The following is a 26,960-nucleotide window of genomic DNA, read 5'->3' as shown; positions in this document are numbered from 1 at the left end:
AACCTGCCGTTCATGGGTAAGCTCGTTTTGTGCGTGCGTACCCTGGCTGTATCTGCTGCCAAGATGGCTTTGATCCGTTTCAAAGTGCCAAGGTAATATGAAAACGCATGGTGACCCAACGCGGTCCTGACCTCTCATATCTGCGTCTTACAGCACAAGTAAGTTAATTTGAATGATTAATGCTCATGTTATTAATAGCAAGTTCACTGTAATTATTAAAAGAAATCTGTATGTATCTTTCTGTATATGGCGGAAATTCTAAATAATCCCCGTAGGCGACAATTAACTGCGCTAATAGTTGCTTTTGGGGTAATTATCGATGTAAAAAGGACCGTTGTGCAGTGTCAAAACTTCTTAGCCGTTTAGACGAATGACGTAAACAAACGAAACATCCTGATTAATGTTCAGAAAAAGGCATTATGTGACAGTTTGCTGAGTTTTTAACGGATGGAAACCACCCACTCCATTTATTTAGTGTCTTATGTAGCTAGTCAAGCGTGTTTTGATTAACTTTGTCATCTGAACTGTATTTACATAATGAAAATGACGTGAAGTGGCCTACAACTTTTGTAGATGACGTGGGGTGGTGGGATACACTTGTTTTAGGAAATATTTGTTTCCTAATTTGTATCTCCCTGGACCGCTTTTGCATTTCACGTTCGTTTACCTGTTGACAATTTCTCTTGGCGTTTGGGCGGCACATGATGTTTTGGTCATCACCTCATGTCGTAGATGACCCGGGAGAAATCCAGGTGCACTTGAAAGCTTTGCTTCGCTCTACCTCAGTGTTGGCTAGTCTCCTGATTCCCTCACACGATAATGCATAGACGTACTGTTCATGTGTGCTCTCCCGCAAACTTGCTACCTTGATAAACTGTGATGAATCCTGTTGCGTATTTTCTGCGTGTCGGTTTAGGATCTGTGCATCCCAAATTACACTCTAACCATCCGCTAAAAGCTATACTCTGCAGACAAGCTATCTCATTTATGGTAGTGATTACCTTTCCTCTGTCGTTACAGACACCAGACTTGACTGTAAATAGATGGTAACTGTAGATAAAAGATGTTATCTGTGTGAGTGTGCGGTGTCTCATGTGTTTGTTGAGACCTTGCTTAGGGTGTTTTACCTGTGCATTACCAACGATCTTTCGCATGCATATCATCTATCAGAGAGGAACTACAGTGAAATTGCCCAGATCGGGTGTAGGCTGATGTTGACAGTCAAGCTGATGTATTTTATGACAGTCTGCAATAAAAGCCCCTGCACTTAAGATTGCTTCAGATAACCTGTCTGTGATGTCAAATCAAAGAGCAATCTCTTGGAGGTCTCAAAGAAAATTAGAACTCGCTTTTGAAGAATGCTTCGGACAGTAGTAGTTATAGCTTTTACCGCTTTTCCCCATCTAAACACCTTCTTGGATGATGTGTGTTGTGTGTGTGTGTGTTATGTTGTGTTGTCTGTGTGTGAGGGGAAAGGGCTCAGTGTCATGTTCAGCCGCTTCACATGGGTTGAGACGGAATCCTGGCCAACTCCAACGGCCAAAGCCTCCTTACAAGTCATTGATCGTGACAGTGCAGCCATGAGAAAATGTACTTTGTCCATTCCCATCAAAAGGAGGGGAAACTGCATCATGGCTAGTGCTTGCAACAATCAGTTTCTTCCATAGTGCATTGTGGCTCAGGCGCTGTGTCAACCTCCATGGCCGGTTGTCACAGCTCCACGGAGCAAACTCACATGCAAAATTACTCTTTCAAAAGCCATTAAGGTCATCTGGTTCCTGTTATTCGGAGAGAGCACTTTCTCCATGCACGGAGTGACTTCTTTTGGGTTTGGACTCCTGCTCCTCTGTGCCTTCTACTGTACGTACACCCTGTCTGACATAATCTATCTGACCACATGGAAAAGTTAAATGCCCTCTGGTAGCAGTTGCATGGTGTGGCGGAGAAAATAAAGACCCCAGCGTTGCACCTCTCTTGTGTCTGTTCAGTAGTTCTTAGATGGTTCCTGTGGTTCTTTCATTAGGACTATCGCTAGGACAGGATGCCATTTCTATCCGGCTGTTATGGTGCATCACTGGCATGAGTTCATTAAGCGGTAAGGAGTTCACAATGGGACAGCGTTGTGATGACAATGCCTGTGCTCATCGTCTTTTTCATTTTTTAGAAGATTATATCTTGAATGAGTATCTGTCTCAGTTTTGTAATGATAAACAGTGCCACCTGACTCAGCTCAGGATGATATAAACAAACAAGTGTTGGAAAGGCAGTATTTTATTTAAGACTAAGCGCAGCTCGAGCCTTAAAAGGAATCCCTTAATGATGCCCTTGAAAGACTCTGATCACCTTGAACTGTGTACTGTGCTCTTAAGGCTACAGAAATAGCCTTCGTGTGGAGGTGGAGAATAGATGTATTCGGAGAGACTAATGACGACGATTTTCTTCTCCCTCCAGCCCTGAGAAAGGTTGTAGGTAGCAAGTAAGACCATAATGGAAGAACAACAGTAGTGCTAACTTTGACACCCAGACCACTTCTAGTTGTCCTCATACGCAGTGCAAACGAAACGCCTGTTGTTGTTTCTCTCTCAATCATAGCTGTTTCCTTTGGGTAAGAGTCATTGTCTTGGCTCCAGAGATTGCTTCACGGACAGATCCAGCTCAAGGTGTAAATGGCGTTTGTGTGTGGCGGGAGGCTGTTTGTGTTTGGTGTTGATGGTTACGAAAAGTAGCAACGGCCACAGGATTTTCGCAGAGGAGTTTATTTCAGTCCCGTGATGTGAATGCTTCAGATAGGTTGGCTATTTACTGACTTAGAGAGAGAGAGAGAAAGAGATAGATGGCAGCCGTTTCATGAGAGAAACGCTTTTTTTATCTTCTGTTCAACAGCTTCATCTACCGTGCAAATGGGTCTGTTAAGTCTTATAGCCCGGGCCGTTCAAATGGCAGAAGGCATTATATGGGACACTTGGACCAGGTATTTGCATCTGTCAATCAAGTCAAGCGAACATTTATATGCCGGCTCTCTCTCTCTCTCTCTCTCTCTCTCTGAAGCAACAGAAGAAACAGTGCGAGGATGTCTGCAGTGACCCCCACAGAAAGCCATTAAGTATAATTTTGCAGCATGCCGTTTTTTGTGTGATGCTTTTGGCACATTGTGGGAATGAGCGTGTCTCACGTGGAAGTGATATCTCTTTTTTAACGCCACACGAGAGTGAGGAAAACAAAACCACTCATTCTTTCCCCCAAATTCTTGTCGCTCAGAGTCGGCGAGCGCGGGCGAGGGCGATGCGCGCGGCTCTCGTTACAGAGAGTTTCCAGGGAGCCCGTAATCACGACTGTAATTTTCAATTTTTCATCCGTAATTCTCTGGTCTGTGGCCGTGAAAAAACAGGAGGCCAGGCGGCCTGTTTGCTGGATGGCATGCATAGTTATTCACACTGATTTCAGAGGCTCTGGTTTGGCTCAACTGAGCCGAGGGTTAAGAGGCGGTAACAGCTGTGTGGATGACTGGGAGTTTCCTTCTGCTGCGCACATCTGAGCCATTTATCAACAAGCACAGTGCTTTAATGAGGCGTGACTGCTTGTTTTACATGTTTTTTTTTATTCATTTATTGGTAAATGCCATAAAACATTATTAATGTGTTCATTTTGGTTCTGTTCGCAGACACAGTGTTCCTACATGATGGCACTGATAAAAAAAAAGCTTCTTGCCTGGTTCTAATAAGGGGATGTCATTGTCAGTGTACCTTACAGTGTTCTTGGGGGCTATCTGGCATCTTTACATTGCACGCACATTATGACCACAGATAGTCATCCTGGCAACGGACCAGCGCTAATAGGTTCATACTAATGTAAATATTGTACAGATGGATGTCCAGTCTGGTCCTTACTGGAGGCTGTTGCAGTCAAGTGTTTGAGGCCACATTGTCATATTGAGATAATTTTTTATAACTCTGGAAACACCGAAGAGTAAATTAAATGTTTTTAAAGTATTTGTGACGCATTTGTGAGATTAGTTTTCCGACTAGAGTACTTCTAATGGCTTTAGATAGCACACATGATACCAATCCTGACTGCCATAACATATATGTAGCCTACAGTATCTCAGTAATGGTATTGAACTTGACTTGTGTTACTGTCTACGGGCCAAGTCCACTGCGCAGAACTTGAAACCATGAAATTGCAAAGAATTTTTCCGCTCATGTGATGTTTGACTGTTGCTGTCTCTCAGGCACAATGATGAGTTCACTTGGAGTGGAGGAGGAGGAGGAGGAGGAGGAAGAGGAGGAGGAGGAAGATGTAGCATGTGTGAGAAAAGGAATAATATGTGGAGGTGTCCCTTGTGACAGGAGCTGGAGCTGGAGGTGGAGCTGGAGGTGGCTGCCATCTGGGCAAACATATCACACGTCGCATTTATTTACCCTTCCGGAGCTGCGAACACCTCCGTTTCAGCGGGGCCCACGAGCCCAGGCGGAAAGGTGTGAGCTCTCACAGTAGGAGCAGGGGAGGGGGGGGGGGGGGGGGGGGGGGGGTTGGAGGGGATGGAGATGGAGTGGGTCTGTGGCATGGGTCTCTGGTGGGGCTTGGCTGTTGTCAGGGGGATCGTCTGATGGAAGAGGCTGCTCTCTGACCCCGACTGCCTCCGGGGTGTAAGCTGTGGTGTTAAGATGTTGTCAGAGAAAGTGAGGGGTAGACTTATTGACAGAGAGAGAGTGTGTGGGAGAAGATTTGAATATGTGTTACAATTACAACAATATGAATACAATAGATAGAATAATAAGAATTCTTGTAGTATTCTAGTGAATTGTTTTTTTATTTTACTAAGAGTCGCACTGCCATTCATGGTATTAAGTGCTCTGAATCCTTAAGCTCTTTAAGGAAAGGAAGCTGTATATCATAATCATGTTTGATACACCCAGTAGTTAGCATTTTCTGTGTGCTACTCAAAAAACAAAAAACTTCTGGCTGTAGATAAAGTCCTCTACCTCACTTGCGAACAGCCATTCTCGTCTGCGGACTGAAGCCACCTTATCTGAAGGGTTGTCGTCTTGATTTACTACCTCCAGGAAACTCATTTCCAGGAAGCCCAAGCTTTGTTAAGGGAGAAAAGCAGAGGTTGGGGTTCATTATCATCCGTGGCAAGAGGATGGCCAAACCAAATTAAGAAGCTGGATGTGGTGATTACTAGAGGACTCAGTAAATATCAAGAGTCGCACGGAGCCTCCCTACTCCCAGCAGCACAGATTTATTATTGACTGACCCATCCTCCTGGACCCCTGAGAGGGGATTGTGGGAGATCGATCTCGGCGCTGTGAGCGGCTCTGTGAGCGGCTCTGCGCTCCGTAGGAGTGGTGTGGTGATTAGACACAACTCATGCTGCTGTCGCCGTGGATTAGAACCGCCAGGAACACCGGCAGATGAGCGGCTGAGTCGTTTGTGTGTTCAGTCAGTGAGACATTGGGATCTGGTCTTCCTTTCACTCTCACACTCCCTCCCTCTCTCTCTCCCTCTCTCGGTCTCTCTCTCTCTCACTCCCTCCCTCTCTCTCTTCCTCACTCCCTCCCTCTCTCTCTCTCTCTCTCTCGGCCTCTCTCTCTCTCTCCCTCCCTCTCTCACTCCCTCCCTCTCTCTCTCTCTCCCTCCCTCTCTCTCTCTCTCACTTCCTCCCTCCCTCTCTCTCTCTCTCTCTTTCTCTCTCTTCCACCTCCACCTCCAGAAGACCGGATGCGTAGAGCCATGTAGAGGTGCCCCTCCTGACCAGCCTGATGACGGTTACCAGTGATGGCCACACAACCAGACCCAGCTGAAGAGTAAGCACCGGAAAACAGCCATGAATAACCAGACCATGCGCCAGTTCTCTCCTCCCTTGGATGAATAATGCATATCTCTGTCTAATAAATGTCAATGTGACATATGGAAGGCCATATGAGGGCTATATAATATGATACAACAACCTGCTGACATGCAAGTCTCCTAATATATAGAAGGGGGTGAGGATATGGTAAAGCATAAATAGGTTAACATGTCATCTTAGGTTAGACACATAGTATTTCCCTTGTTCATGTCCTACCCTTGTAGACAGCTAGTCATAAGGTACATAGCCAAAATCTGTGGTGTGTTAATTCCTAAATAAAACGTTTTAATGTTTTCAAGGGAGTACTAATAGTGACGTGGCGGTTACGGTTGTTAAGGCGTTTGACGCTTGCCTTTTGTTTGCAGTTCAGTTGATGACCTGGTGGACTCCGTTCATGTTCTCAACTCTCTGGAGAAGATCGTCCTCACCATCTTCCTGGCGGTCATCATCATCATGACAGTCCTGGGCAATCTCTTGGTAATGGTGGCTCTTTGCAAAGACCGACAGCTACGGTAAGGCAGGACACCGGACACCGCGTGGGAGACTGAGCTCATAAGCTCAGGAGGCTTTCACTTATGTCTATATTATGAAAGCATATTTAGAGCTCAGAGCAAACCTAGTTCTTTACCTTTGTCACTGCTGAATGTATTTGCACAAGCAAAAACTTATTCAAACACGGTCTTCGTCGGTGCTCTAAATGACTCCATAGTCCCAGTGGGTGGCCTAGGCAGACATTCTCATTCTCCCAGGGTAAACCTTTCAATTGTGTTCATATACATCTGTGGGTTTCCGCGTCCCTGTGGGTTCTGCGTCCCTGTGGGTTTCAGATCTGTGAGGAAATGAACGCCCCCCCCACTCTATTTCAGCAGACCCGTCTCTCGGGTGCTTTGGGAAGAGGAAAAGCACTGGAAATGGGAGAAGGCTAATGTGGTTGGGGAACGCAATTATTAAGCAGGCATATATGGGAAACAGGCTCCTCATTTATGCTACGCTAGTCCAACTCCCCTGGCACTGAGAGACTACGTAGCATGACAAAAGAAGAAAATGGACTGATTCAAGTGTAGTTGTGCTGCCAGGGGTGTGGATCGCTGTTTCTAATGATAAGCAGACCATCTGGTTGATGTGGAGATTCTTATTTGATTACTTCTGATTTAAGTGCCCAGTTTGGGGTGGAAGTGTCCGCAATTCCGTACAGCTGGTTGTCATTATCGAGTGTTTGGATTGATGCCTCTTAAATACTTGTCACAATAATGCCTACTTAAGTCAGTTAAACCTGTCAGTTTGTGTGATGAATGAAGTGAAATTAAATTATTGAAGTATCCTCGAGACAGTTACTTTCATCCCAGTGTTTGCCAAGCCATGACATTTCCCTCTTCTTTTCCACTGATCAGAAAAACAGGTCCTTTCTTAAAAACAAGCTGAAAATATTACATTTCTTTTTATGAGGGGGGAAGAATTAATGCCACATGGTATCGGTGGGCTTCAGTGGTCCTCTGGAAGAATGGAAAGAATACTAGATTTTTATATTTAAAAAATATTGATGTGGTCTAAGTCATAATTACAAACATGTTTGTAACGTGATCAAATGTACCAGTAGCTGCTACTGTATATCAGCTGGGCACTGCTGCCTGTTACAGTCATCAACCAAGAGGTATCGTTCATATTTTACCCCTTTGAATTCTGGGACATTTCCCCTGGTGGTGGGTCACTGTCCTGGAGCATTCTGGACCAGCCATGAGCAGAGGGGTCCCCTTTCTGAGCTGGGTTCTACTCAAAGGTTATTCACGTAAACAAATATTTTTTCCCCCTTCTCCTAGTCACCCTTGTGCCTGCTCACAGGCTTAGGGCCGGGATGCTGTAAGATGATGTCCCTTACTTATGGTGCAACGTGAATAAATCCAATTGAATTGACTTGACTTGAACATCGTACGGCAGATGGCCAATAGATCCCTTCTCTTCTGTGAGACCCTCCTAAAGACCTTTTTTGCTTGTGGCTGTTTTTCTGTTCCAGTGGTAACCACAAGAACTATCCTTACTGGGCCATCTTCCATAATTCCAGCTCTCTGAGGATCTCTGGACTGTGTTTCCTGCTTATTCGCCATTCGCCACTCTCACTTGTACAGTTTTTGTAGATGTTGTCAAGTGGGCAACTGTGGCTAGGCAACTCCGCATGCAGTTTATCCCATGATGTCAGACACTCCTGACCACGCGAAGGTCTTCTCTGAACTCCAGCTGCGTCTTTCACTGTTGTTCCCATTTGCCAAAATGAACAAGTACTCTGTTGACTGTCTGTCATCTGACATCTTCAACAGTGGCTTCTGGCCAGCTTCAGGGTCATCTGATGTCCATGCAGGATGCCTCGCATCGATCCTTTAATACTCCCTTCCTGTTCCTGCCCCTTAAAAAAAAATCAAGTCCCAAATACAAGGCCCTCTTTTCAAATGTGTTTGAATGTGAACTTTCTGTCAACTCTGAAATGTGAACATGCCCCAACTTTCTGATTCTAAACTGTTAATGAAAACATCTTATATAGATCTTCTGTATCATTATATACAGAAAGTGCATATACAACGAATACAACACATTTCAACTAGCTACGCCTGAATGAATGATTCCCACTCCATGTCACAGGTGACTGGAGAAATGTCCTTGATTAATTTAACCAGTAATATTTTTCAGTAATGACTTAGGCTGAGACCTGGCCAACTGCATGGGAAGTGTAAAAAATTGCTGTAGAGAACTGTGATTCCATTTGTCATTGTTTGACACTTAACCGTTCGTTGTACATCCACAGGAAAAAGAAGACCAACTACTTCATTGTGTCGCTGGCTTTCGCGGATCTCTTGGTCGCTCTTCTGGTCATGCCCTTCGCGGCCATCGAGCTGACCGTGGGCCACTGGAGGTACGGCGAGACCTTCTGTCTGGTGCGGACGTCGCTGGATGTGCTGCTCACCACGGCGTCCATACTGCACCTGTGCTGCATAGCGCTGGACAGGTGAGCGTGAGAAACCAAACAACACATGAAAAGGTCATCTCCCAAACAAGCACTACGGACACAAACAAGCTTGGAAAATCGTTTTTGAAGTGGGCAGTAGATTAAAGTGTGGTGTGGTTAAATGGGCAGTAGATTAAAGTGTGATGGGGTTAAATGGGCAGATGTACATTCGGTTTTGCCTGAAGCCTGGCGGAGCACACAGTGTAATGCAGAATACTAGGAGGCTTTTTCTATACTGACTCAGGAGTCAGTGTGCCTCTCTGGACTCTGGAGTCAGTGTGCCTCTCTGGACTCTGGATTCAGTGTGCCTCTCTGGAGTCAGGAGACCAGGGTGCCTCTCTGGAGTCAGGAGTCAGTGTGCCTCTCTGGACTCTGGAGCCTCAGGGTGGAGTCAGTGTGCCTCTCTGGACTCTGGAGCCTCAGGGTGGAGTCAGTGTGCCTCTCTGGACTCTGGAGTCAGGGTGCCTCTCTGGACTCTGGAGACCAGGGTGCCTCTCTGGACTCTGGAGACCAGGGTGCCTCTCTGGAGTCAGGAGTCAGTGTGCCTCTCTGGACTCTGGATTCAGGGTGCCTCTCTGGAGTCAGTGTGCCTCTCTGGACTCTGGATTCAGGGTGCCTCTCTGGACTCTGGATTCAGGGTGCCTCTCTGGAGTCAGTGTGCCTCTCTGCCACCAGAGTTGGGCTCCTGAAGGCACGGTGAATCACACGCACTCCGCTCCGAGGCAGAGGCCAGACCATCTCTGTACTATTTCAATCCCGTTGCATTAACGATGTGACAGGAATCTTGAAGAATTAAAGGAGCTTAGTGAGAAGTGAGCAAGACTTCTGTGCGCCTGACGCAACAGACCTGGGGAAGCGGCCACACATCACATTAAGCAACATCCAAACATAACATGGAACATAATAGCTGCTCCTCCCTGGGGGGAGAGAGGGAATCCTGCTGGAACACGGATATTACATTAAACCACACGCATGCTGCAGCGTGATGTAATATTGGACTATTGAATAGTAAAGCCTGAAGCTTTTTGAATATACAGATAATTTGAGTCACATATGCTGTAATATAGGCATCTCTACAGGCAGCAGTTGGATTGATTGATAACATCATCAAAACGTCAAATACAAGGAGCAGTTTTTGCGTACTGTTGTTGTTCTTTGCTACTTAACCGTCGTGTGTCTTCTCTGCTTAGCCAACTTAGTGTAAATTTAAACATTCAGCATCATCTGTGGTGTATCTTTTAACACACTCTTGGTTTGTCAAGCACTTTTTACGCATAAAAGGTGGATGTTGTGTTCCCATCAGCACGTTATCTGGGGGTGCAGATCTGTGGTGAAAGGGAACCAAAGGTTAATGTAAAAAAAAAGTCAACCTCCCAAAATGTCACGAGACAGTTGTCTCACTCTCAGCCCCTAATTTGTGTAGGCATCTTGTGCGCGTCCACTGACTTATCTTCATAATGAAGGCATCTGCAACATAGATCAGATCTTTTTTTGCTGGGAAATGTCAATTCTGAGGGTCTGCTTTCATTCAACACAGCAAACCATTTGGCTTGCAATGTGGCAATCAACCACTAATGAGGTTGTCATATCATATTTTTTAATTATGCTCTGATTATTTAACAGTTGCTTAATAACACTGACTGTCTGCACAAGTGCTCTGTTTAATATCAGAAGTCTGAAATATACACATCATTTCTCTGGTTAGGCCCTACTTTGAGCTTGATCTCATTTTGGAGAGCACAGCGGTGTCACTGATTCACACCTGCATGACATGGAGTACAATGAGTCATGATTGCACCCCGTACAATTCACTAATTTTAAATCAGTTCAGTTCCTTTATTTCTTTCCCACTCTCTCTGACTATGAAATCATACAACAAAGGAACAAGGAACATGAGATTGCCCGTGAAAGTCAAGAGTTTTTTTTTTTTCATTTTTTAATCAGAGGTATGAATGGATGTGTATGAAAATTGCACCTCTTGAAAAATACAATTACACAACTAGATTAGTGTATCGTTTGATGGATGTCAATCAAATCTCTTCTAAGCTCAGTTACATAACCCTGTGAGGATGACTCACCAGTCAGTGACTCACAGATTAAAACAGTCAGCGTGGCTCTGGATTATTAACTGTATTTTTTTTTTTTTTACGTTGTAACATATCTCCCTGGCTTGGTTTGGCTTCTGCTGTAGGTATTATGCCATTTGCTGCCAGCCGCTGGTGTACAGGAACAAGATGACTCCGCTGAGGGTTACTCTGATGCTGGGAGGGTGCTGGGTCATCCCCTCCTTCATCTCCTTTCTTCCCATCATGCAACGCTGGAACACTATTGGCATCGAGGAGATTGTAAGTAGGCTACAGGTTGGGTCTGGCTGGGCAGGAACCCTGAGTTGGGGCCAAGTTCTACATAACAGTATTTCATAAGCTCCACAAGGAAACTAACAATGACTAGCTCTCTATGATTTGGACTGGGACTTTCATGGAAATTAACTTTGCTATCATGTTTAAGCGTGTGAAAAAGAGAGTGCCACATGATGTCCCTGACTGATCCAATGTCTTCCGATGAACTTTTGGCTTCTGACACAGGATATACGAAGCCTTACATGAAGCCTGTCTTGTCTATGTTCAGTCCCCTAATATCAACACATCATCATACTATTATCTGAGAAAATATTCTCATATTTGCACTGCATATTTTATCCCGTCACGTCTGCCTTAGATTTAGATTACTCTAACGCCAAGGCAATAGACACGGACAAAACAGTCCCCTCTACTCTACTTATTATTAATAATACCGTGTCACGAGGGGAAGGAGTTCCATGATTTATTTCCCTTACATGTTCTGTTGACTTGAACCTGAACCACAGGGCAGAGATTGAACAAATGCCCATTTAAGGACATTATTGCCTCCATCTGACCGCTGACTGGACGCACAGCAGACTTCTCACGCGTTCAGTGTTCAGTGTTGAGTGTTTTGACACCGTGTAGGGTCAGGTCTTGAATGGCGGAGGAGATTTGCCGAGACAAACTCAGTTCACTAGTGCAAAGTTCAGACCCCTACTGCTTGGAGTAATTTATGTTTGTTGAAACCAATTACAGTGATGGTAAATATGTATAGATTGCACAGTATACCTATCCAAAGCCTCTGAAATTCCTTTTGTCCCCCTAGAGCTTTCGGCTAATACTTTAGCACTCTAAAGAAAAGGACAATGTGACGCCTGAAGTTGTAGAGCTGCATCATTACCAGTTCACAGACAAAGGGGGGTGAAAAAGTCAGTTCTTATCTCATGTTGGCAAGGAAAAAAGCTTGACCTTGCTGTTTTATTTCCCCTCTCTCCTCTCTGCTGACTCTCCATGTCTGGTTTGTCTTTCAGATTGACGAGAGGAGGTTCAGCATCAGCACCAATGAGACCTACTGCGTGTTCCTGGTGAACCCGTCGTACGCGCTCATCTGCTCGGCCGTGGCCTTCTACGTGCCGCTGGGCCTCATGGTGCTGGCGTACCAGCGCATCTACGTGACGGCCATGGAGCACGCGCGGCAGATCGGCACCCTCCAGCGTGCCGGCTCCGCTCCGGAGCACCTCAGCAGCAGCGGTGGCGGCACCGGCGGCTCGTCCGAGACGCACGGCTCCAGCCGCATGAAGATCGAGACCAAGGCGGCCAAGACGCTGGCCGTCATCATGGGCTGCTTCTGCCTGTGCTGGGCGCCCTTCTTCGTCACCAACGTGGTGGACCCCTTCATCCAGTACACGGTACCCTGGCAGATGTGGACCGCCTGGCTGTGGCTGGGCTATGTGAACTCGGGGCTCAACCCGTTCCTCTACGCCTTCCTGAACCGGGCCTTCCGCCGGGCCTTCCTCATGATCCTGTGCTGCGGGGACGAGCGATACGTGCGCAAGAGCAGCTACGGACCCTCACACGCGCACTCAGGCTCAGCCAATGGCACGACCATCGCTCTCAGGTAAGGCTGGTGGTGGGGGTGGAGTGTGGGGTGGTTGGGGGGCAGCGTCCTGTCTGGCCCCGTGAAAAGATATGAATTTGGGGAAGAAAATTGGGACGGGGGATTACCTTCCCCCTGCCTTGACAGCTTATCTGCAGGCATCTGCAGGATCATGTTTGTCTCTGTCTGTCATTATTGGGAGGTTTTTTTTCCTGGGCTTCTAAAAATAGCAGCTGGAGGCTAGGTCATCTGGTATAACTTATAGAAATGCTCTTACATGTTCCTGTGTATATAGACATCGTAAAATAAGCTGCAAAGAAAAATAACCACAGTTCGCAGAGATGTTTAATAAATGCAATATCTCCTTTCCCAGGCTGTAAACAGGGAGTCTTAGTGAGTGTGTCATGCAGTCAGAGGATCCCTGCATTCATTTTCAAAGCACAAGAAACACGTACACACGACACACACACACGCACGGCACACACATACACACGACACACACACACACGCACGGCACACACACACGCACGACACACACACACACACACACACCCACACATTCAAAGCACAAGCCATCCTTATGACATAAACCATCTGCTCAATCAATCATTATTATTAGCAGCATTTAACAGCTCATTTAATAGAATCAGGGAGCAATCGAGTGCATGAAAGCCTTCATATTCTCTCATTTATGCTACCAAGGAATGTCAAGGTGAGTAGATGTCACTGCATGAGGAAGCACAGGGGGAATCTGAATTTTTTACAGGTTTCATTGTCCCCCCCTCCCCCTCCCCCTGTCTGGTGCTTGGTGTCTGTTTTGAAGTGCTGCTTGAATGAGGGCCCCCACATGTCAAGTCTCGGACCATTTTAGATCCTTCTAGCTCTTCAGAAATGGCCTTTAGAAGGCTGACATCACCGTAGTAAACCCCTATTCACACATGCCTGTCCAAGCCAAAAACAAAACCAAACACTCCTCTAATGGACAGGGTTGCGGAGCAGAATACCAGCTTTGCCATTTGGATTCGCCAGGACCCAAAGACTAAACAAAAACCACAACGAGTGTCAGTGACTGTGTTGCTATTTCTGTGAACAGTGTGACTTCATGTTGTGGCCGTTCTCACTTGACTGGCTGCTGTTATATTATTTATGTGCTAATGAGGTTGTTGTCGGCGGTTTGTTGCCCCTTTAAGGTGGGGAACAGTAGTTTTACATGTTATTTTAGTGGGTGTGTCTCCACTTGGCTCTTTTGTTCCAGTGCTGTTTGTGGCCTTTTTTCCCTCGCTTCACCCCCTCCACATTTTATGTTTATGTTTTTTTTTGCTTTGCACAACTTTGCTAAACAGCTCTTCACCCGCATGTGTTTTCCTTTAACTCATTTATGGAAAAGAACATTTCAAACATGGCAGTCGGTGGGTTTGACGCACCGCGCCGTGTTCTTTTATTGGGCACAGCTGAAAACCCCAGAATGTGTCGAACAGGAAGTGAAAAAACAAATAGTATTAGCGCCACCCTAATGTCTGTGCGTGTTAAAAGAGTCCCAGACACAAAGCAGATGTTGCTTTTTTCCGCTCGGAATTTAATTACTGAAACTAGAATAGAAGCCGTCGGCAAATCGTTCCGGATGGCGTGTTAATATGTCTGTTGATGGGTTCAGCGGCGCTGGCCATAGTCAAAATAGGTCATTATATTTAGATCAATGTTTTAGCTCTGCCTATTTTTCTTTTGGCAGAGAAATGCTTGTTGATCCCAAACATTGGGAATACGTCTCGCTCTATCTGTCTGTGTTTTAAGGTGACAACCCCTTGTCTGGTTACCTTTATACCAGTGGGAGACGATACACTGGAGAGCTGGTCCTCTTTTAAAGTATATTGTATGGTATAATTAGCATTCACATTTGCTGCAAATCCCCAGATATTAAAGACAAAATATAATGGGGGCAAGTTATCCAGGATTATATGTATTGAATGTGGAAATTTAGACCACCAGAAACTTTCTTAAGTCTTTCAGTTGTTATGCTTGCAGGATGGTAAGAGCAAGCTTGTGTCATTAGAGACAACGTATTTGCAAGTGAGAAGACAAAGATGCTTACTTTGTGTAGTTTTGAGCATCTGGCCAAAATGTCCACGTTATTTGAGAGAAATCGATGCGAAACTTTCTTTTTTGGGTGTGAGGGGAGCGGACGAGTGGGAGAGCCGCTGAGTGCCCTGCTCTTCACCAGCCCAACTGAAGTGGATGAAACACTGAATTATTCCAAAAGTGGCTGCACCTGCACCTGCACCTGCGCCGCCAGCCTGGATGGGTGATTTGGCTTATTGTGGAAATCCAGAATGCCGTGGAGAGTTGCATGAGGCAAGCTCAGTTCACAAGTGCAAAGTTCAGCCCCTACTGCTTGGAGTAATTTATGTTTGTTGAAACCAATCACAGGGATGGTAAATATTTATAGATTGCACAGTATACCTAGCCAAAGCCTCGGAAATTCATAACAGTTCAGAACAACAGTCATCAAGGGCACTGCATTCAAAGTTGTGTAGCTCCCAGTGCTTAAAACTGCAGATATATTATCAATAATCTTTTTTTATCATCAATTAGGTGCTGAGAGAGGCCACTAACGAGTCGTCTCTTGTGCTCTTCAGTGTGTTGCGTTTCATCTTTTTCACATTTTGAAACTCATTTGTTGCGTATGGAGGCTGGTCTGAGACACTGCGCTGGGTGAGGGTTGAGAGTTGATGGAAGTGATCTGTGAGGAACAGCATGTCATGTGCAAGAAGAGCGCAGTGGGTGTGCAACTGGTGCTGACCCCATTGACCCCATTCCAGGACACACGCGCATCAAATCTCACGTTCAGACATTTACAACAATTTACCGAAATTCCAGAAATGACATTTTGTACGTTCGCTTTGTTAGGCTGACGATTGTCCAGATGTTGTGACGGCTTTCTCCATGTCTAGATCTCTTAATCTTATTGTCATTCTCTCTCTTTTCCTTCCTCTCTCTCTGCCCCTCCCCTCTGTCTGTCTGTGTCCTCATGTTAAGGTTTTTTTTGTCAGACTGCTGCCGTAAGTGACGGGTGTCCTCTTTTTGTATGAGTGGGTGTCTATCCTTCTTAACCCCTATGTGTTCTAGGAGGTTCTACACAAGCTTTGTAAGCCTGAGATGTTCTGGCCGAGCGGAGCCGGAGCCGGAGTCGGGTCTGTCCCGCGGGGCGGCCTTGTGCCCGCTCACAGAGTGTGCCGCCGCGGCCCGGGCATTAAGGGCTTGTTTTGGGGAACGAGTCACGTTTCCAGGTGGCACGCTCTGAAGAGAAGAAGGAGGAAAAAAAAGGAAAGAATGCTGTTTATTTCAGAGAAGGACTTTGGACTCTTGATCACCGTGTGAGACCTTGCATCTCGGTCTGTGTTGAGCTGTGTTAAGCTCTTCAGTGCATTTAAATCCTGCAATGGAACGGATTCGAACAGCGCGTCCAAAAAACATGCTGCTCCCTCGTGTTACTAACACTACACGACACACACACACACACACTACACGACACACACGCATACGACACACACACACAACACACGACACACACAACACATACGACACACACACACAACACATACGACACACACACACTACACGACACACACACATACGACACACACACACAACACACGACACACAACACATACGACACACACACACAACACACGACACACACACAAATGACACACACACACAACACACACACACACACGACACACACACACTGCATAAAGCCACTGAGATGGTCCTTGTCCTGAGCACTGAGTGCATTGACCGTCCCTTTGTCCATGCTGGTCGCTCCTCCTGTGTGTGCTCTGTTAGTCCGGGGGAACTCTGCCTTTGACCCCCTCATAACAATACAGAGCTGTGTGTGCTGCTTTGGAACCTTTGAGTGAACTGTGTAGTGTGTTGTACAGGTTGGCTGAGATCTGAGGGTCTGTCCTCCTCTTAACCCCTCTGAGACTGATAGATACTGACCGCTACTCAGGCCGACTGCCTACCTCTGCATCCATCATATCGTGTCAAACCAACACAGGCAGAGTTTGAAATCTCTCTGGCTCTGGTTGAAATAAAGTTGGCATGTGACTCTAATGCTCACAAGATGAACAGGCCCACATGATGGGTAGCGGGATAGAAAAGCAAGATGTTAGGAGTTGCTCCTGTGGTTTCTGAATGCTGGTAATGACATTCTTGGTTACGTTTTCATGTTATTAAGAGAGTACGCCGACAGGTAGAGCGCAGTGGCACTGGTGTATCTCAGGCATATTTACCACCGCGGTGACCTACTTCAGTAATAAAAACCCTTATTAGAACGGCAGCGGAGCATTCTTAGAGGGATTTTACATAAATAATCAGTGACTCATTTAGCATTCATTTCAAATCTAATGAATGAAGGCAGTAAACATGGGGGTGGGATTGGTGGGAGATTTTTTTCTTTACTTCTTGTTTTTCTAGTCTATTCCATAGCACACAGAGTGCAGTCTCATAGATATGCCACACAGTGCAGTTTAATAGATATGCCACACAGAGCGCAGTTTAATAGATATGCCACACAGGGCAGTCTCATAGATATGCCACACAGGGCAGTCTCATAGATATGCCACACAGGGCAGTCTTATAGATATGCCAGCCTTCCTTCATCCAGGCAGACTGCAGGATGATGTGTTGTATTGATTTTGCAATGTACTTTTTCATTGATAGTAAGGAGATGCTGGGCCATTAGAGGGAGATTGACACAAACAGCATTGGCAGAACTACACAGTAAATGCTGATGTGAGCTATAGTAACTCTTTAAACATAGGCTTTGGCATGTTAAAAGGCAAGTATTTTTGCCTGTCTTCATGTAAGATATAATGTTTTTGTTATCATTCTAAAAAAAAGTCTACTGTTGTTTCTGTCATCAGGGAGTGGTAAAACGAGTCTACTTACAGCATACAGAGGCACACTTCTGTTACACAGCTATTTTGCTGTAGAGATAGCAGATATGTTTATACTGCAGATACGTTTATACTGTTAGCCCAAGGTGGGGTGGCTATGTTTTCAGTGTGTTTTTTTTAATAGTGCTACTGAATTCATAAAAGCCTTTTAAAGCTGTATTTATTTGCTGACACTCCGGCTAAAGATGAGCTTGGCATTTAGATTGGCCTCTCAGTCATCGGTGGGCTCATTGCTGCTCATCACCATGGACACTGTAGCTAAGGAATAAATCGCATGTGCAGTTATCTGCAGTTGGTGAGCTGGAAGCATTTGAAAAATTATCCTGTTTAATCCATAACTGAAAAAAAAAGGGATGTTGCCATTTTGGGGCAAAAAATGGGACAGGGTTAATCTCATACTCTTAAAATCCTCCCATCTCAGGTTGCTGCCATTTCAGTACAAGAGCCAAGGGAGTCTGAAAAGCTGACACGCACAAAAACACACAAACAATTTACTTGGTCATTTGTGCAGCACATGACCCCATTTTGACATTTTTTTTTGATACAGGCGATTTATGACTAGCATTCAGCTTTTCTGTCACACAACATTTTCCACCCGCGTCTGCAAGCCCTCGTTAGTCAGAGGATGCTGTCTCATGATTTATGTAAGATGCGGTCAAGTAAGGCTTTTGTCTCAATCTCACAATCATTTGTTTCTTTATATATTCCATAATCTACATGTTACTGTTGGCAGACTTCTTCCACTACCTATTTCAGGTTGATGAATACATAGACTTACTCGCACAATCAGCCTCTGAGATTGTGTTAACCAATCAGATTATTGTTAGTATTCTTTATTGTCGGAATCGTTGCTCTGAAGGTGAAATGAAAGGTTCCATTTCGCAGGTTCACCATGACGGTCACATAAACAAATGCTTGAATATAAAAATTCCACTTATTTTTTTTTTTTCAATTTTGATCTCAATAAGATAACATGTTCTTTTCTGTTCTTCTCCGAACTATCTTCGAACAGAGCCAAGCAGTCAGCAGGAAGGACGTACTCATACAATAACCCTACAGTCTGATAACGACAAATAAAGTTTATTATTATTATTATTATTAGGTAGGTATTTTTATTATTAGGTATTATTATTAGGTAGGTAATAATAATAATAACCCTATCCTCTGATAACGGCAGCTCTATTTCGCCCAGTCAAGCAACACTGGCAAATTCGTCAGGAATAATTATCCGAATTGTGCTTGTGGTATTTTTAAATCAGTGGGGAGTTTGGCTGGGTTATGTTGTCCTGGCCAATACTTATGTATCAGGGCCAGAGTGTGTTTGCACAGCGTTTAATGAGCTCAGACAGACAGCTCTGAGTGCAATCTCTCAGGGCACGGGAGATATGCTCATTTTCCTCAGGTATGTGGTAACCGTGCTTCTCCAAAGTCAGCCAAACTCTATCCGTTGGGGTTATCCACTATGTTTCATGGATGTTAGATGTTTGAAGCTATTATTTTCTTTCTTGTCATTTGATTAAGCAAACATATAAAAATAGTATTTTAAGGGTCTCTTTGGCAAGACTTAGTTTTAGACAGACAGGGGAGGAAACCTCTGCCTGCAATCAGTGATTTGGTCTGGGTATGAAATATTTGACCTGTACTAGTCCACAATGTGACAATTTATTGTAAATTATATAGCAAAGTTCAATAGTTAAGTGCTGTGCGTCCAGGGATACATTGCGTCACTGATGACTTTAAACTGTAAATGGCAGATTGTAAAAGAGTAAACTAAATTTAAATCTAACCTAATACTTTCCTCCCCAGTAACCCCAGATTCTCCCCACCCCCGTACCCCCCAAAGGCCTCACCACTATCAGTCCAGGTCCAGCAGATTGAATGGGTCTGTCTCTGTCATTGTGAGAATGATTGCCCTTAAGACACAGGGGATAGTGCTGAGTATGTTTTTAATGATTTCAGTGTTTTCAAGGAACACTAAAACTCTAAGCAACACTCTTTATTTTCCTGACTGATGTTGGGCAGACACATTCTGCACTATCTCCCGACTGGGGTATTTCCTCACGTCAGAAGTATATCATTGTCTCTGGGGCCTGAATGTTGAAATGACACTTGAGCAACTCTTAAAATATTTTGAAATGGACATAAATGTTTCCACTGCTCCAGTTCAAAGGTCAAACACATTATTCTGATGTAGGCCAGTTGTTGTGACGTTTTTGCGTGCTTTGTTAGAAGGAGGGCAATCGCGGTTAAGACTACGTTTTAAGAATGCATGACAAATGAGGAGGGGAGTCTGTTCTTGTAAGACTTGGTTTTGACATCTGGGGAATATTACTGAGCACTGGGCATGAGTGTAACTCATAAATAGAGGCTAACCCAGTTGAAGCGGATCAATGATGTTATCTTGCATTGCCTTAATATAGAGTAGGACTCAGAGACTACATTCACATATAGTCTACAAATCCTCAAGGCAATTTCATTTCTGTCAGTAAAACAGTGATTGACTTCTTCAATCGTGATTTAACATTTTCGCTCATTGCATTATATTTATGAAATGGCACTGATACATCCTATGTTCTGAGGAGCCTGGCTAATGCAGATATCCTTTGAGATTCCCTAAAGCACATAGGAACAGTTATTGTATGCGCTCAATATTGAGGACATTCAGTTGTGCACAAAATGTGCTTTTGCATCCTTTGACCGTGAATAAAGCATGCAACGCGGTTGGCCTATCTATAAATCAAGGTCCTTCTTGTGGTAACTATTGTGTTTGAAAGTCACAAGGTTTGGCCTAATTGTCTGTCTGCAGTGAATTACAGTACATATTCTGACTTCAACCATTTAGTTGCTCAGTGCTGGGGGATTTATTGAGTTTCTTAAGCTGCAGGAGATATATTTGGGTTCAAGAGCCAGTTTTAATATGAACAACACTAGTATATTTAACCGAATAATTAAATCAACCAATTAAAACATTTCAAATGTATAATTCAGAACACTTTGCAAGAGCATATGTCTGGAAATGGTTTAGGATCTTGAATGTAACTCTTATAGGCAACTTTGTAGTTTATTCAGTGTAACCGACAGTGTTTGAATGTCCTACCCTGTTAATGACAGCTCAGGCTCATGTTTGTGAGATGTCTTACTGCACGCAGACACCCTTTCCCTGGTTGTAGTTGTATCTGTGTATCAGAGTCAGAAAGAGAACTCTGGTTTGAGGTACTGGAGTGACTTTGCAGTTGCTGTGGCACAGAGGCTGGGAATTCCACAGGCCTTCTCTAGCGGTCTGGTGCCAATCTCAGGCCAAAACGCCAGCCCTTCACTCCAGCGGCGTGGTGCTCTCGCCTCGCCACACTCTGTGTGTACATTGTTTATAAAGACACTGTATGTACAAATCATTTGCAACAGCGTGAAAATATGCCACTGAACCTCACTGGGCTCTCCAGGCAGCCACGATTGATTAGGGTTATGACAAGATGGCGAAAGCATTCCACGGCAGGGCTGGCCAAACGTTGTTTTGAGTGCTTCCCAGAGCGGTGTCAGTTTGGCCGGCGATGGAGATCAACCCCTGGGCAACTCCCAGTCCATCTCCCCCTGATGCTGTTCTGGACTGAACACAGGGCGTAGCAGATGGTGAACTGCAATCACGGTCATGTTTGCAGAATCCTAGATAATTCTGCCATTTTGTGGCACAAAAGCTTTTGAAAAGTTTTATCAAAACAGTATTTGCACAGACAAGCAGTTGAATTTGTTTGTAGAATCTAATCAGATTGAGCTAATTTTGATTTCAATATGTAACCTTCTGAACTCTGATTCTCCTGCTGGAATGAATTTTTATCCCCAAGGGATCCCTGGTTTTATTACGTAAGTTAATACACCAAAAAAAAAGCAAACTACGTCAAGCCATTTTTGGACCTCTGCTCACAAAAACACTCCCCTTGTAGGACCAATGGAATCAGTGGAAGGGACTTTGCTTCCGACTTGCTCCCGAAATAAGCCCCAGCCAACCCAGCCAGGTTTTCTGTGTTTCTACCCGCAGACGCGTTTCCCTCATGATTTAGCCTGTCCACTCATGTCAAACTAACAGGGGCTAGATGCGTTTCCCTCATGGTTTAGCCTGTCCACTCATGTCAAATTAACGGGCCAGACTACGCTAGTAGTACACTACATTTCCCCCAAAAGGGCCCTCTTTCATTGCTCATACCAACTGGAATTTGTAGTTTCATGGATTGTGTGTGTGTGTGTGGTATGTTTGCATTTTCTTAGAACACAGTATGCTCTCTTTCAACAGAATTTTTAATTTGACAGAGGCACATTGACATGCTGACCTATCAAAACATGTGCATTAGTGACAATCTTATTGTTTTGGCGCTATATCAATAATATTGTATTGAATTAAATTGAATTGAATTGAATTTAGCCTCTCTTGGAGACTCCATCCACCGCAGGGCCATTATAATGCCATAATCATATGTCATAAGAAATAACAATAAAACTAATACTACTGCTACTACTACTATTGCTACTACTGCTACTACTACTAATAATAATAACAATAATAATAATATGACTGCTTATGACATTATTATGTAATAATGCTATAACAATTCCATAAGAAAGGTATTTAGCATGTCTCTATTTAGCACTAGGAGTCAATGCCCATTGTCAATGTCAGTATGTGGCTCCCAGTCAACATGACCAGCAGGCAGGGATGCCCTTCAAGCCCATTGACTGGCTACTTCATGCTGGACCATGTCGAAGTGACCTTGTAGTGACCTCAAATTTGAACTGCCACAAACACAGCAAACATAGCAAGCATTCTGAAGTCTATACTATTGCACATACAGTATGCTTTCTACACATTCCCAGCCTAACTAGTAACACAGCATGAGTCCCCTCGTTTAAATCTAGTCCTTTTATGTCAGAGGCGGCGGACATGTCGGTGGACATTGGCAGAGTTCCTTCCTGCTTGATGTAACGAGCGCTACAGAGATGTCACCAACATACTTTACGTGGCATTCCAGAATTCATTTGAACTAGGTCACTCATTCTCTCTGCACTGTGCAAATATACTTAGACACGGAACATCCGCGATAATATGACCCCGCCTCGGATGCATTAACGTCTTTTAAAAGACTGAAGATCGGTATCTACGGCTGTATCCTTTCTGGGTGACCTGCCAACCAAAAAAAATTAAAAAATGGGAGGAGGAGAAGAGGATCAGAAAAATCGCCCTGATTATGGAAGACTGTCCAAAAACATTTCTTGAAACCTGTCAGTTCACTGCCTCTAGAGAAGCCAATGATGGGTGGATGAAAAGGAGGATCGCAGCAATGCCTTCAAAGTTTGTTTGCCTTCTTTCTGCAGTTAGTAACCAGAGTGTCTTTTGGACGGGAATCATACAGTCTAAATTTGAGATGGGAGGGATTTTCTATGGGAATGTGGTAAACAGAGTTTTCTGGTTTTAGTGCTCTAAGATAAGAGTTGATTATTATTTTGCTCCAATGAAAATATTGCCCTAAAATGAACTGTGTACGCGGACAAAAATAGCGATTTTTTCATTCTCTAGGGATGCTTAGAATTAAGTTACTAGGATAGAAGTTTCCAAGGGCGAGGCCTCAAGTACCACATTCTCATCTTCCCTGGAGGTGTGTTGATTTGGGAAAGTTTGATCTAATACGATGAAGCCTTAGGATATTCAGTTCGTAGGTTCATTTACAGAAACATTTGATATGTTTTGACAGTATAAGGTTTCCATACAGCTCACTGAACAGTTCATTAAAAGCTGGCCTCAGTGTTACCTTGTTGCATCTTCATAGCAACTATAACAGATACTAGCAGGTATGGGGTGGCTTATTATTAAATACGTTATTGCTAATTTGACTGTCAATTATTGCTATTGTTACTATTATTAACTATTGCTGCCGTTAAAACAGAAGGTTTGGATACAACTCAGTATCCAGATTTCATTTATTTGTTTGTCTAACCCAGTCTTAATAGAGTGCATGCATACATACACACACACACACATCAACCTATAACTGTCCGTTTACCAGCATATGGAAATGGTTTGGTACTCGATTTATAATTTTGTCAGAAATGTGAGAAAGCAATTTTCTCCACTCATCATCAAAGACAGTTCACTTGAATCCAAAGTCATCATTCAAGGTCAACACACGTTCTCTCGTGTCAGTCAAGCCTGGGCCTGTGCTTCTGCAGAGACCATACCTCATATGAACTATGCAGAGATAAACTGCCTAAAGCCTGTAGACTTAACCTTACATACACAGGTACATCAGGACTGTCTTGCACACATATTTGATAAATTCCAACAAATCAGATAAAACAATCATGACCAGAGAATGAAAACAGGGGCTGTTGTTTGTCAAAGTAAACGTTGGTGTACATTTGTGTTTTTATTTTGTATGTTTTGCCAATCAGGAACACATGTTATGAGGTGCCATTGCCAGCTCTGCAGCAGCTCCTGAAACACGGTTACCGTGGAAATGCCCATTGCAACAGGACGTCTAGGTAGTCAACGATGACTCATTTGTGTCGTGATCGCCCTCATGCCATCGTCTGTGTCCATGGTGTTTACATGTTTCCATGGTGTTTAAAACAATCTCGCAGATTTGGATGTTGTGTGTATTTTTTCGTGATTTGTGGTAGTTTGGGGCTGTGTTTTTGGGGCATAGTGTGGTATTTGATCATAATTCCATTGTTCTTTGTCAAGTATCTGATGTGGGTTCAATGAATAAATCTGGCACGTGTTATCGGCCAACGAGTAAGAACCTTATGAAGTGTGGAGGAAGCCACCTCAGTTACATAATATCCGTTTTTGAACCTCACGTCTTAAGGGATAGTGAGGATTAGTTGGACAGTAAATCATGCAAATCCACTGCAAATAAGAGCATGTTCTTTAACCTGACACCACAGACTGACTAGAAAAGGGAATATATTAGAAGAAACAGGTCTTGTGCCACAAGCTGGACAACTTTCTAGAGGTATCCTCCTAAGGTTGATATACCTCCTGTCATTCTGTAGTTGCCTCGAAGTCTTTTACTTCCCAAACAACTTTAAAGATCTAGATTTGAGGTCGAGAAGTAAATTATACAAAACGTTAGGAATTCATCCTCATGTCTTAGAAGTATGGGTTTCGCAGTCTCATATATGTAAGCCAACTTCATCCCATAACATTTCGGCCATTTTCAAAACTTAAAATTGGTCAATCACTTCAAAAGAGAACACAACCATGGAGGGTCAGAAATGTTGTTTGAATTAAAATGGTTTGAATTAAATCTCGTCTTTTAACTTAATATTATTTTGACAGGATTCTACGCAGATTTATATCACTGATCCTGAAAGTCCAATAACATACTAGTGGGAATAATTTGGATTTCACTAAAATGCCATTCTTAAATTGGTTTGGGCTGGTTAAAATGACAAAACTACATAGCTGTCAAGAAGGGGAAAAAATATATGAAATGATTTCCGTGGTAAAGCGCACAGTTCACGTTTCATTTTGAAGGAAATAAGTATGTAGAAACCCCTTCAGCTAAAACTCCCGTAGTTCCAACTTTGATGGTGAACTGCCCTGTAACGAATGTCAAATCATCGATCACGTCAGCAGTCATTATTTTGTCTGTGCAATTCACATTAATCTTGCCTACGTCTTGTCTTCTCCCACCAGATTATCCCTTCTGCCCAACCGAAGCTACAGTGACAATGGACGACGCATTCTATCGAGTGAGCTTGAGTCGCAGGACTCTGTGGGCGCGCTATGACACTTACACGATAAACTCGCACAGAATGAGCATCAGTGTGGGCACGTCATTCTCTGCACTGGAACAGACGGGAGAATCTAGAACCTGCTCTTCAGATGAAAGAGGAACATGAAAAAACTATTTAAAAGGACATATTGAATGGTATTAAATGATACTTACGGGACCAATTTTACGGTGTTGCTGAAGGTTATTGTGCGATTATGCACTGTACAACACTCCCTCGTGAATGTACGCCAGCTTTTAAAGCCTCAACAACAGCAAAATTAAGGCACTTATGTTTTAAGAGCTCAAGATGGGCTTGTATTTTGAATTCGTGTTTTTCTCTATAAAATTTTTCATATTTCCTGCTGAAAGAAACGTTGAAAAGCTTTGACAAGACCCTTCACGTTTTCATCAGTCGTCTTCAGTATCATGTTGATTAAATGTCTCGTCGAGGTGTCTTTCCACAGCATGTTGAAAATACCAGAGGTTTGTATTGTGCCATTTATACAGGGATGGGGGGGGGGGGTTAAATATTATTTATTTTAACGTGCACATTTGCGCTTCGGGACTCAGGAGCAATAACTTGTTGCTATGTGACAACGTTTTGTAAAGTTTTTTTCTCTTGCATTTTTTTTATTTTAGTTTGAATTGGCTTTGGGTCAAATGAACATTGAATTCTCCATGCGATGACTGGCAGAACAGCAAGCCGTTTTCAAAAGGTGCGGGCTACTCCAGTTAATTAGGTATTGGAATCCCTGTGTCAACAGCTTTCTTCCTCTCCATTTCAGCCTGACTTTGATGAATACACCATTGTAGCTCTTTGTAATCTAAACAATTTGATGCCATGCAACTGAGCAATTCTAGTGATTCAGTAATCTAATGTTTATTGTTGTCCTGAACGTATTATACCATAAGAGCACCATTATACTATTGTTTGTACGAGGCAATTAGACATAAAAACCTTTCACTCGATTAAAAGAAATGGCAAACCCAGTCACAACAGGCCTATTCTCTGTTCTACATCTACATCGCTCTTTTTAACCTATATCGACTCGTGTGCAATTTTGAGAAGTTTAATGTAATAAGGTCTTCATCTTTGAATGTGGCTACATTCAGTGGAGGAGGTACCCAGTGCACTGGGGCCCATGTGACTAAGCTAATGCTCCAGAGACCTGCTCCCGTCTGCCTGCTTTGGACCTGATCTCCAGACCTGCTCCCGTCTGCCTGCTTTGGACCTGATCTCCAGACCTGCTCTCGTCTGCCTGCTTTGGACCTGATCTCCAGACCTGCTCCCGTCTGCCTGCTTTGGACCTGATCTCCAGACCTGCTCTCGTCTGCCTGCTTTGGACCTGATCTCCAGACCTGATCTCCAGACCTGCTCCCGTCTGCCTGCTTTGGACCTGATCTCCAGACCTGCTCTCGTCTGCCTGCTTTGGACCTGATCTCCAGACCTGCTC

General features: G+C 44.0%; 1 protein-coding gene across 2 annotated transcripts; it reads left to right on the top strand.

The window, feature by feature from the left end:
• Window positions 1-26,496, top strand: si:dkey-247m21.3 (5-hydroxytryptamine receptor 4). 2 transcript variants are annotated; one of them, XM_031577623.2, is made up of 7 exons: window positions 1-158; window positions 5,714-5,807; window positions 6,217-6,363; window positions 8,646-8,846; window positions 11,038-11,191; window positions 12,220-12,806; window positions 25,428-26,496. In XM_031577623.2, the coding sequence occupies exons 2-7, from the start codon at window positions 5,779-5,781 to the stop codon at window positions 25,519-25,521; spliced, it is 1,212 nt and encodes a 403-aa protein (XP_031433483.1). In that variant the 5' UTR covers window positions 1-158; window positions 5,714-5,778; the 3' UTR covers window positions 25,522-26,496. The 2 variants fall into 2 exon arrangements, with proteins under 2 accessions (XP_031433483.1, XP_031433484.1); XM_031577624.2 differs by having other exon boundaries at window positions 1-2,095.
• Window positions 26,497-26,960: the final 464 nt, after the last annotated feature.

The sequence above is a fragment of the Clupea harengus genome, chromosome 12, assembly GCF_900700415.2.
Source record: "Clupea harengus chromosome 12, Ch_v2.0.2, whole genome shotgun sequence".
Lineage (NCBI taxonomy): Eukaryota > Metazoa > Chordata > Actinopteri > Clupeiformes > Clupeidae > Clupea > Clupea harengus.
Note: the sequence above shows the minus strand (reverse complement) of the source record. Positions and strands in the feature narration are given on the sequence as shown.